We start from the raw sequence: 12,097 nt of genomic DNA, 5'->3' as shown, positions 1-12,097 counted from the left end.
GCTAGCGATCTCACGTGTGTCACTTACCTCCGACCGCCCCGCCCCCCGTTGGATATCGCTGATTGCGTGAGAACGTCCTGGGACGTTTTCTTCTCGCTGGAGCGATGCATGGATGCAAGTGGAAGTAGTCATCAGTGCTGCGTGACAGGCAACGACCGCCGAGCATCGCTGGTGAGATCTGCCCGTTTGGCAGCTCACTAGCAACCATTTAGCGATGCACCAGCGATCCTGTCCGGGTCGTATCGTTGTCAGGATCGCTGGTGTATCGGGACCTAAAGTTCCATATTTTAATCCCTTTTATTTCTAACTGTTGTACATAGTTTTGAGTCTCCCTTTTGTAGTTTTGTAAATACTGTCCATATTTTCTAGAATAAACTTATAAGTTTAATTGTTTTGTTCTTTTTTGCTCTAGGATCAGACACGTACTCCATGCGAAATCCCGCTACCTTGGGTTGTTTCCTGACTTGATATAGGCTCTGGTATCAAACAAGAATTGGTGGCAGTGTAGCGTCCTGGTAATAATGGGGACCCTTGGCAGTGAATAGGTTTGTGTATTCCCAGCCTGGGACTGGTGATACACATACAGCCGTCACTGCAGTTTGCCCAATAGCCAGTACGTGACCAGGCAGCCAATCCGGAAACCACTTACCCTCAGGTCAGTCAGGGAACTGCACTTAGGATAGAGGGTGCCAGAGAGCTGCACTTAGGATAGAGGGTGCCAGAGAGCTGCAAGTTCCTAACTAGTTATCCTGACAGCGGGACATACGGTCGCCTCTTAAAGGAAACTCAGAGTTGCCATCCATCTGCAGCATGTATTGCTTTTCTTTATAAAGGTACCACATAGCATATTTTATTACCTTTATAATAAAGCGTACAAGCCATAAACCTACACTGAATTGCCAGTTTTGCTCCGTAGAACCTTACACAACTTGGCTACTGTATGAATATTTCATCCACATCCTTTCCCAGCTATATACTTTCTGCACTTTGTCTTGGTGCCCATTACAGTAATTGTTAAATGCAAGTAACATTGATCTTCATGAATCCATGGTCAATGTGCCTATGTAATTACCCCTTTGGGTCGCATAGCAATCATATTCCTCAGTTAAAGAGCACACCTGCTCCATACCCTGTACTAAAAATAAGATGTCCATAGCCACCATATTTATCCCGATGCGCAGGTGAGGAAACCTCTGGGGTGGTATAAAACGCAACAGTCAATGTACAGATCACACCAATTACTTTATTTGTAGTGTTGATTGACAGGCAGAAATCTGACAGCAAATATGTAAGATTTATAACAGACTAGGAATCAGATTAAGTGCCTAAACACCTTTGCCAAGCAAATTACAAAAAAAAAAAAAAGTTTGTTTTTTTTAACCACAAAAACTCCATCCTAGACGGAGCATGGAGAGGTGCTGACCATATACCGCTGACAACCAGCGCCATGCGCCTCTTGACTTTGCTTGGCTGGTTAGTTTGGAGGTTACTACAAAATGCCCTGTATCAAAAAACATTATCTGTCTGGAAGTTAGGAAGAAGGGAGGGGGGGGTCGGGGGAAAACAAAATGACATCAAATGAGGGTGTCAACATACAGGCAGGGAAGAAGGCGGCATCCAAGTGAAAACCAGTAGTCCCTTTGTGTACACATTTAGTTTTATTGTAACAAAGCAACTTGTACACTTTAATGTTTAAAACTGAGCATTTGTCTTTATCCAGAGGAAAAAAAAGAAAAAAAAAAAAAAAAAAAAAAGATTGTTAAAGTCCGTTTCTAATGTTTTCCTGCAAGGGCCTGTAGAGAGGAGGCACCTGAAGGATATCAGAGCCGAGAGCCGCCGGATTTTGTTTCTTTTGCTTGTTTTAAAAGTGTCTTAAATTGCATGGATGTCTTCAAAAACATCACAAACATGCCAAAAGAGAAAAAGCCATGTTTCCAAAATGCCCAACCTAGCCCACCCACCCCTGTTGTCTGAAAACCCCTCACTTTCTAACCCACCCCAGTATTTATATTTTTTTTTTTTACCTTTTTTCATTATTTTGTAAAGAAAAAAAAATAGACTGATACATGTTGGTAAATGCTATGTGTCCATATTCACATGGAAACAGTGTAATCTCTGAGCCCAATATACACAGGAAGGAAGGGAAAAAAAATTTAAGAGAAAAGGCTAGACCGCTGCTATACACTATCACAATGTTCCGGGATCCTCCGAACCTCCACCAGCAGTGGCAGGCAGAGGGGCATCTGGGTCCCTTACACCATAAGATGGTACAATGCATATTGTTTATTGAATGAAGAATGACTTGTGAACAGAAACAGGTTTAGAGATTTTGACTGTATTTTTACTCAGTTCTCACCTCTCCCCCCAAAAATAAAGTTATGAATCATGGTATAAAGAGGGGAGGGGGGTGGGAAGAAAGGACCAAGAACAAGGCGACTGAGCACACAAAATAAAATAGAAAAAAAAGGGATAAGAAAATCTGAGGGAGGGAGAGGGGAAAAAATGAAACATAATAGCATCTTGCTCCCAGGGACTGGATGAAAATTACAAAAAAAAAAAAAAAAAATAAAAAGAGTGGAATCCAAACATTGCAATCTTAATCATCTTCACCTTCATCTTCCTGTAGAGATAAAACAAAAAGGTCTCAGTATATAAAAGGATAAATATTCTCAATAGTTCTGATTAGTAATTATGGCTACTAGGTTTTACTTTCACCCCCCCAAAGAGGTATGAGTGTGGCCACCTTTTGCTGGACGACAATGAATGGTGGTATTGTGTCTTCTGGCATATTGAAAGCATGTGCCGTAAATGTCTGAGATGGAGATTTTGAGAACAGGGCCCTGTCAAACGGTTAAAGAAAACGCTCCGCTCCTGGCAGCGTAATGGGAACCTGTTGCAGATTTGTATCTACCAGACATTTACGGCACATCCTCACAATATGCCAGAAAACGCAACACCATTAATGCATGTCCAGCAACAGCAGCTCCAAAGCTAACAAAAAAAAAAACAAAAAAAAACAAAAAAAACACACAACTAAGGACAGTAATCTGGCATTTCTCAGGCTTTACTACAATGAATTTGCATGCATATAGTAAGTGAGATTTTACGTACATACCTCGGCTTCTTCTCCCTCTTCGTCTTCATCATCATCCTCTTCTCCTTCAACCTCATCTTCATCCCCTTCCTCGTCGATGTCTTCCAATCCTTCTTCCTCTTCGTCATCATCATCTTCTTCCTCACCTTCACCTTCTTCGTCTTCCATGTCAGGAACCTTTGATAATGGGCGAAATAAATAAAATGGTTATGAAAAAATCTCCACCTTCCAGGAAGAGACTATAAAAAAAAAAAAAAAAAAAGTGCATCTGCTACTTACCAGGTAGTACTGTAATGGATTTGGCCAGATGTCATCCTTTATGACCTCTCCTAACTCATCGGCACCAGCATCTGAATGATCTGTGAACCAAGTGAAGAAGCTTTCAGGCTCTTCGTGCTGCCTCTTTCGGCTGGCTTTGTTCTGTGTTTGGCTGGAACGTTTTGTCAAATCCTAAAACGAAGAATCAAAGCGTTAGGCCAGTAAAAATCCCAATTTAATAGGACAGTAAATAGATTTCTACATTTATAGTAACCACAATACATATCCTAAATGGATATCCTCATAGAAGTATTTGTAGGTAACAAGTTCCCATCTCCCAAAATGGAACAGTTTATTTTTTGGTTAAAGTTGCTCTGAGGCCTTGGAAAAATTGCACTGGATTCCAGAAAGAGCTCATTACTCAGCTTCTAGAGAAAAAGCAGAGCAGTGAAAACAAAAAATAAAACAGGTGCGGCTTAAAATTAATGCCCCATCTGAATGCATTTGCCAGACACGGGGCCTAAGCTTTACCAATAAGTTACAGAACGTAAACTCCAAGTTTGATGCAACTGCGTTAAGAGTTTTGCTTTCGTCACACAGCACCTAAAGTCTTTAAAATTGTACAAAAATAATCCAGACTTATCCCATTGCTACTTCTGAATCTATAAAGAGCATTGACTGAATTGTAGTAATCCTTCAAGCAAGTATACACAAGTATAAAAGTAGTGATTGTGGGAAGCAACAGTCTTTTTGGACCATATTCACAGCTGATAAGAGGAAGTGACTAACAAGCCAAAACAGAGCGATGTCACCATAGTTGAAGACATACCTTTCCAGCTTTCCATTTTATCTCTGTAGACTTTGAAGATGGGTCTCCGCTTTCATTTAAGTGGAACTCTTTAGAGAGAACTTTATTTTCGAAGTAAGGATTCTCATCAAAATTCTGCAAAATAAACTAAAATGCTCACTATCGCCCATTAACATAGTTGTCCGACACTTAAAGTGTGAAAACGCAACTTACAAAATCTATTCTGTATCCGGATTTTATGTCCTCGAACTCTGTCACTTCCACTCTGGTCAGATAGTGAAGGGCTTCTTCGTCTTCTTCACCCAAGAGCGCAGAGACTGCACATAAAGACACGTTAGTTACTTACATTAGCCCCAGCAGTTTAAGAAAATATACTTGGATTGCAGCTCTATTACTAGAATGGGATTGAGCTACAATACCAGTAACAGCCTATACACACAAAAGTGGCGCTATTATACACAAAGCATAAAAAAATGCCATGTGGTCATCATCTGCCATTTCCACTGCTTAGAAGCTTAAAAAGAAATTATTTTCAAAAAGGAATGCAAAAGGTAAAGTGGAGAAATTGCTCATAGAAACCAGACTTCTATAAAGGAAAAGTGACAGCTCCACTATTGCTTTACATCAGTTATAGTAAATCTACCTCCCTTCCTCAATTTAGGCATAAGTCCTGTATCCTGTTACACTACAGTTGATGCTGGGAATGGTAGTACTTGTAGGTATTAGTACCATGTGTTTCCCTGGACAAATCAACCATATAATTCTCCATTCTTACCTTGTGGGTGGTTGACAAATGTCGTGACCCAAAAATTTGGGATTTTGGCAATCAGTTCTGACCTCTTCTGAAAGAATGGCTGGCGGAGTTTGTTGTATTTCTGTTCTACTTTCAAGATTTCCTCGCTGGCTTGTTCATTCAGTCTATTAAAAAAAAAAACAACAAAAAAAAAAACACTGGGATTAATAGGGAAACGGGAAAAAGTAAAAAAAAAAAAAAAATGGCCGTACAGGACAAGCAATAGCAAAAGGATCACTCCTACACAGCACTGAACCTCCATCACCAAAAAGTGGGTTCTGAATTCTGGTAAGTGATGGTCGTAGAGGAGAAACCAGCACCACTGCTAGGCTTAAGTCTGAACTCACAGCAGTGATATGGACATCCTGTGAGTTACACACCATCCTTATACACCAGGGGTGCACAACTCCAGCCCCCCAACAGTGCATGTTTTCAGGATTTCTTTAGCATTGCACAAGGAGTTGGAATCATTGTCTGTGCAGGTGATTAAATCATCACCTATGTAATACTAAGGAAATCCTGAAAACTTGCACTGTTGGTGGCCCATGAGGCCTGGAGTTGAACCTTCCTGCTCCTAACACTTGGACATCCACTGATCAAGCAGACGTACCTGTCTATTTCATTCTGTACTTCGTCAATATGCTCGATTGCTTCCTGTTGCTCTTTTTCTGGAATATAAAAAGGTGGAATTAACTATGGTGAAGTTGTACATGAAACAGCCACATTCTGCAACCCAAGAAAATGTTTACAAATTGCAAGGAAGCAGCACATGGAGATCAGAAGTAGTCTTGGAAATGTTGGGGGACATCTTACAAAGCCGCCCCTTCTATATGCTGCATTAGGTAGGACATATCAAGAAACTTCTCAAAGAGGAATCAGAATCAAGTCACCTGAAAGCTCCTATTCCTATATCACCCCATACTCTTTTCTGAAGGGGCGCGAATGCAGAGGCCTGTGAAACACTGCTCGAATATAGACTGAGCCGACATAGGACCACCACAAGGGTATAGAGCTTGGATCAGATCAGCAATTTTTTTTTTTTATTTGCAGAGTTGGATGGATCTTCTACACAAGAGAACACCAGATCCCACAGAAGTTGGCAAGGATAGCCCATGTTTCTCTAGCCTCAAGTCTACAGAGGGCTGCCATGGCTGTGGGCTTTGCAAAACTACATCACAAAAACGTCTAAGGTGACAGGCTTGGCCCAACACTCAATAGATGAAACAAATACCCCCGCATCCCTTTGTACTGCAAGACATGAAAAACCACAACTGAAGCCGACGTGACGCAATTTTTCAGTGCACTCGCAGCAGAGAAGAGGCAGATTCGTTACAGTCATGATCCATGATGGATTCACCATGTGGAAATCGGCAATGAAAGCCTGTTTATAATAGTGATAAAGTTTCTGAAAAAAAACTCGACTATGGACAGTACCAAAAATACTGTCAAGAGGGGGTGATTTTTTCGTATTCAAACTCTGGGGGCATGAGACACGCGGGATCCGGAGGGCAGGACTAGTAAACACCGGGCACACACGTGGGATGACTGCGATGGCGGAGGAGGGGGGGAGCGGAAGAGGCCTGCTCACTACAGCGGGAAGGACAAAACCCACAGGCCGCGGGGACCCACGTGGAGACTAGGCCGCGGCCAGGGGCGCTACAGGCGGGTGCAGAGGGGCGCAGCACCCCGGGGCCGCCGCCTCCACCTCCCGCGGCCTGCGCCATGCGGATCCGGACGGAAGCATCATGGCGGAGGACAATGAAGCCGCGGGCTCCTTCCTGCGCAGCGCGGGGAACACCTCCCCAGAGCGGCCCCGAGCCGTCCCGACCGCCGCGACGCTGAGCGCCCGTCCCCCACAGGCGAGCACCGCCGTCCCGGGGTCCCCAGGGCCTCTCCCGCTGTTCCCCGGCGAGCCCGCCTTCCGCCGCGGAAAATGGCCGCCCACCCCCCCTCCTCTACCCAACACACAGCGGCCGCGTCTCTCACCTGAGGTCTCGTCCGCTCCGTCGTGGTTGGAGTTCACCTCCTTTTTACTAAGTTTGGCCGCCGGCGCCGACATGTTGGGAGTGCGGGGAGAGAAAGAGGCGAGGAGCGCGGAGAAGGGTGAGGAGGTGCAGGCTCAGGCCTGGCGGGCTGGCAGCAGGAGGAGGCGAGAGGAAGCTCCTCGGTGAGGCGGTGCAGGGACCGCTCCTGGGACGGAACACTGCGGTAGTATGCCCCCTCTCCTAGTGGCTGCTGTGCGGAAAAGAGCGACGACCTAGAGCGGGAGAAAGAGAGCGGGGAGCGCGATGGCCGCTGCTGTGTGAGGTAAATCTCGCTCCCGACCAATGTGTGTGTGAGAGAAAGGAGGGGGTGGGAGGGACGCACTGCGCTCGGCACCAACACTCGCTCCCGCTCTAGACGGTACCACCTCCCAGCAAAGGGGTGGTAGCTAGCAACAGGGCGGGAAGTACAACTTCTGTACGCAGCAGCTCCGCCTACTTCCCCCTTCACTTATCTTACGAGGGTGGGGCGACCCGAAGACGTGGGGGCTGTCTTGGGAGCGTTAGGGGCGATACCGCAATCCTATTGGACGGGAGAGGGAGCGTCATGGAGTCACGTGGCGCTGTGGGCGGGGGAGATTGCTAGGCTTGTGAATGCGCTTTCAGTTCCCGCCGCACGCCGTGTGGAGTGGAGTGGGTGTGTGGCGAGGAGGCTCCTCCCAGCCCCGCACCCGTGGCCCTGCCACCCGTTCGGTGCCGGACCCGTTGTCCTATTATATTATTGGGGGGGGGGGGTGGCGGTTGTCAGGTCTGTGCTGTCGGTAGCCATGGAAACTCCCGACTAAATTGGGATTGTATCAGTTTGATGGCTGGAGCTGTCGGTCACCTGGTGGCTTCCTAACAAGTGGAGCACATGGTGCAGAGCGGAGGCCTCAGGCGGCCACCACAGATGTTGCAATCTTCTATTAGAAATGCTATTCTTTGTAGAATTTATTTGAAATGTTATAAATAATTCTCATACATTTTTACTCAGTTATGTTGGGGGTGGAGGAGTTGAACCTGTAATATTTTTTTACCTTTTTTTTTTTTTTGGGGGGGGGGGGAGGTGAACCTGTGGTCACTAATATAATAAATTCATAAATATATATATAAAAATATACTGCAATGTTGCAAAATTCCCACCGTCTTCACAGCAGTGCAAACAATGGCAGACACGGGTCCATCAGAGCCCCCCACCCATCGGCGCCTCACCCCTGCCACTTCTGTCAGGGCGTCTCTTGGTGGCCAGACCTGCACGATGGACGCGGGAGCGCGGCTCACAACTCTGGGGATTCCTCTGTATCGCTGACATGTTTTTGCATAATTTTTTTTGACAGCACTGTAGACAGTTGTGGCCTCTGAAGAGGCTTTGTACATACCCCCCCTTCCTAAATTCTGACCCCCCCCCCCCCCCCGCGCCTTCAGTAGAGGACCATTGTTAAATGCCTCTTGGCGGCCTTAGAAAATGGGCCCCTTCTTCCAGAGGCAGCAGGGGGTCTTGCGATAGTTTTGTCAGTGGTCTGCGGGGAACTGCGCAGCCCAAACAATGGCAATTATTTTCCTTTTTTTCCATTACATATATATATAATAAATAATTATCCGGTATGTAAAAGTTCATAATCCAACACTGAAGTGTGGAATACCAGCAGAGGTTGGAGACGAGGGTGTCAGGAAAGCCCCTCTATGAGGTCTACATGCTGTAATAAGGGGGCGTCTGGTCATCGTGTTCGGAGCTGCCGCAGGTGTTCTCCCCAAATCTCGACAGCCACATAGGAATACAGGCGTGCAGGGCAGGAGATCGGCAGCCAATCTATGAAACATGGATGTGTGAACGCGGCCTTAGATTGTCACAAAATCCTGATGTCTGTTGTACTCGGTCGATTCATCGGCTCAAATTTTAGGTCTGGGCCATTTATCGGCGCAGAGACGGGTGTGTGTGAGGGGCGGTCGGATCAGAGTTTCATTTCGTTTTTGCATAAGATGCACCAGGATTGGGAAAAAGGAAAAAAGTAACATAACCCTTTTAATGTCTACATTTGTTGGCTTCAAGTATAATAGTTTAATGAAGAAAATAATACAAAAGTGGACAGTGTAGGATTTATTTTTTTGCTGTCAGAAGTTAGGATAGGGCGATAACATTTCTGGGAATATTACACTTCATGATCTTACTTCATTGCAATCACTGTGCACTAAGGCTGTTATCTGACCCGTCTGTGACCTATGGTGCAAAATTGAAGGAATATCACAAGTTAAATAGGAGCACTTTTTATAGGGAGATGAAAGAGCATGGGACCTGAGGGGCTCGATATCCCCCTGACAAAGACACAAGAATTATTAATGGCACTTGTTAGGTGGTATGTCACAGATTAGTACCTATCTCCTGTATATATACACTATATCTATATGGACTGAAGTGTTTGTATACACCTGTATGAGATTTACAAAATTTTCTATAGCCTTAGAAAATAATATGGAGTCAGCCCCTCTGCAGATATAATCGCTGCAAAGGATTTCTACAAGATTATGGAATTTTTGCCACTTCATCCAGAAGAGCATTTGTGGGGTCAGATCCTGATGTTGGGTGGAGGCCGCGGTCACAATCTCTGCTCTTGGATGGGGCTGAGGTCCAGGCTCTGTGCGGCCACTCATGTTCTTCCATCAAACTCCCCCCCACCCCCCTCCATGTCTGTATGGTCCTTGTGCACTGGGCACAGTCATGGTGGGCAGAAAAGGGTCTTACCCAAACTGTTCCTACAAAGCTGGAGGCTACAATTGGCCACAATGTCTTGTGCCGAAGAATTAAGATTTTCCATCACTGGAACTAAGGGGCTGATAACAAGCCCATAGCATTATCCTCCTCTTAGAGAAGTGTGATCCGTCACTGCACAAACATGTTTCCTCCAGAGTCCAGTGGTGGCGGCGTTACACCACGCCATCCGACGCTCAGCATTGTGCTTGGTGATGTAAGGCTGCATAAAACTGCTCGGCCATGAAGATCCCTGCGGGGGCGCTGTGTTCGCGCTGATGTTATGTTAGAGGAGGTTTGGACTCTGCAGTTATGAAATCAGCAGAGTGTTGGTAATTCTTCTTCTTTCTGATCCTCAGCACTCGTCCCCCCCCCCTCCTGTAACATTACGGGGTCTTCACTTTGTGGCTGAATTGCGGCGGTTCCGCACTGGTATCAGAGAGGTGTTCACTACCAGCCATTCTATCACGTTAGTAAACGCAGACGGCTTGAAGGGAGGAACAGAGTTTATACACTGGGTGGGGCGAGGAGCCGGATGTTATTCACTGGGTGGGGAGCCGTTTGTTATACACCTGAGGTGGGACCAGCGGCTATACACTGTGGGGTGAGGGGCCGCGGAGGTTATACACAGGAAGGGGGGGCATTGGTCGGAGGTTGTACATGGGGGGGGGCAAGTGGTCAGAGGTTATACACAAGGAGGGACGAGTGGTCCGAGGTTATACACGGGGAGAGGGACCAGAAGTTATACACAGGGGGAACGAGTGGTCGGAGGTTATACACGGGAGGGATGAGGAGCTGGAGGTTATACACTAGGTGAGTGGCCGGAGGTTATACACTTGGGGGGGATGAGGAGCCAGAGGTTATACACCTGGGGGGGATGAGGAGCTGGAGGTTATACACCTGGGGGGGATGAGGAGCTGGAGGTTATACACCTGGGGGGGATGAGGAGCTGGAGGTTATACACTGGGGGGGATGGGTCGGAGGTTATACACCTGGGGGGGGATGAGTAGCTGGAGGTTATACACTGGGTGAGTTGCCGGAGGTTATACACTTGGGGGTGGGAGATGAGGAGCTGGAGGTTATACACTGGGGGGGATGGGTCGGAGGTTATACACCAAGGGTGAGTAGTCGGAAGTTAGACTCCAGGGAGAGGGGATGCATGCTGTACAATGGATGGGACCAGACAAAATATAGCAGAGGGGGCCATGGATGCGATGGATGTTATTCATTAAATCCGAGAAAAAATTGTACACAAGAATCAAAAAATGAAAAAATACAAATTTTATTACATAGAAAAAATACATTAAAAAAAACAGACAAGGTTTAAAAAGTGGGAAACCAAAAATGGCACCAAAACCCACAGTAAGACAAATTGGAGGCTGCACATAATGAGTAGATCTAATAAATAACCTTCTAACTCAAACATCAGAAGCACCATGTAGTCAATGAATCTACAAAGTACATAAGGAAAAAAAATGTGCAATACATTACCTCCTGTGGGTGATAGTGCCAGTCCCAACGCACGTTTCAGCTTCTGCCTTCCTCTGCCGTCAGTAGGTCTGGTGTGCAGTCTGTATTTAGTCTGGGGTCTGTATCTGTCTAGGATGCCTGGTCAACAGTCTATAATTATATTGGAGGTCTGTTCTGCTGCATGTATTAAGGTTAGTCTGGGGTTTGGTCTTTAATCTGTACTCATTTTAGGGTCTATTGAAGCTGAGAAAAAAAGGTGTTGTTCAGAGACAGTACCAGTCCTACCATAGGCTGCGTCCTATACAGTATTGCTCCAAATAGGAATCGTGATACCAGTATTTATACCGTATATTGGCTTTGGCGTAGTAGGCAATTCCCGTTCACATGGGTAAAGTTCAGAATAGATTTAGCACTTGCCTATAAACTGGAAGCAGTGGAGTCACAACTCTTGGCTAAAGGCCCTTTTACATTTAGCGATGCACCAGCGATCCGACCAGCGATCCGACCCGGTCAGGATCGCTGGTGCATCGCTAAATGATCGCTAGTGAGCTACCAAACAGGCAGATCTCACAGCGATGCAGCAGCAACGCAACGCACGATACTCACATTTCACACACAGCGATCCTGACGTCCTCCCGCCCGCCTCCATGCGTCGCTCGTCGTCACAGCAGGAAGCCCAGCAGGAAGCTGACGACGAGAAATGGAGCCGGACATTCTCTCGCGATCAGCGATGGACAGCGGGGGAGCCGGTCGGAGGTAAGTATCACACATAGCGATATCGCTAGCGATATCACTATGTGTAAAACCCCCTTTAGATCTGGCCTATTATATAGGGCACAACAGTTGAGACCCTTGTCCTGCAAACCTACAATCACAATGGACACCCTTTGTGCGCACTCATTGGTGT

General features: G+C 46.2%; 1 protein-coding gene across 2 annotated transcripts; it reads right to left on the bottom strand.

Annotated features, from left to right (window-relative positions):
* Positions 1-1,223: 1,223 nt before the first annotated feature.
* Positions 1,224-7,397, bottom strand: SET (SET nuclear proto-oncogene). 2 transcript variants are annotated; one of them, XM_073541121.1, is made up of 8 exons: positions 6,940-7,397; positions 5,564-5,621; positions 4,936-5,078; positions 4,374-4,477; positions 4,182-4,295; positions 3,374-3,544; positions 3,112-3,271; positions 1,224-2,620 (listed from the first exon to the last, which is right to left on the bottom strand). In XM_073541121.1, coding segments are annotated over exons 1-8 (825 nt in total). In that variant the 5' UTR covers positions 7,013-7,397; the 3' UTR covers positions 1,224-2,618. The 2 variants fall into 2 exon arrangements, with proteins under 2 accessions (XP_073397222.1, XP_073397221.1); XM_073541120.1 differs by having other exon boundaries at positions 3,116-3,271.
* Between the last annotated feature and the right edge of the window lie 4,700 nt (positions 7,398-12,097).

The sequence above is a fragment of the Dendrobates tinctorius genome, unplaced genomic scaffold (assembly GCF_039654945.1).
Source record: "Dendrobates tinctorius isolate UK_male_01 unplaced genomic scaffold, ASM3965494v1 ptg000120l, whole genome shotgun sequence".
NCBI lineage: Eukaryota > Metazoa > Chordata > Amphibia > Anura > Dendrobatidae > Dendrobates > Dendrobates tinctorius.
Note: the sequence above shows the minus strand (reverse complement) of the source record. Positions and strands in the feature narration are given on the sequence as shown.

Bases quoted from the DNA above. Each gene is read 5' to 3' on its own strand.
- SET (XM_073541120.1), bottom strand. From the start codon at position 7,012: ATGTCGGCGCCGGCGGCCAAACTTAGTAAAAAGGAGGTGAACTCCAAC. The intron at 5,622-6,939 runs GTGAGAGACGCG...TTTATATTCCAG, and splicing joins CGGAGCGGACGAGACCTCAG to AAAAAGAGCAACAGGAAGCA. The intron at 3,545-4,181 runs GTATGTCTTCAA...TCTTCGTTTTAG, and splicing joins TAAAATGGAAAGCTGGAAAG to GATTTGACAAAACGTTCCAG.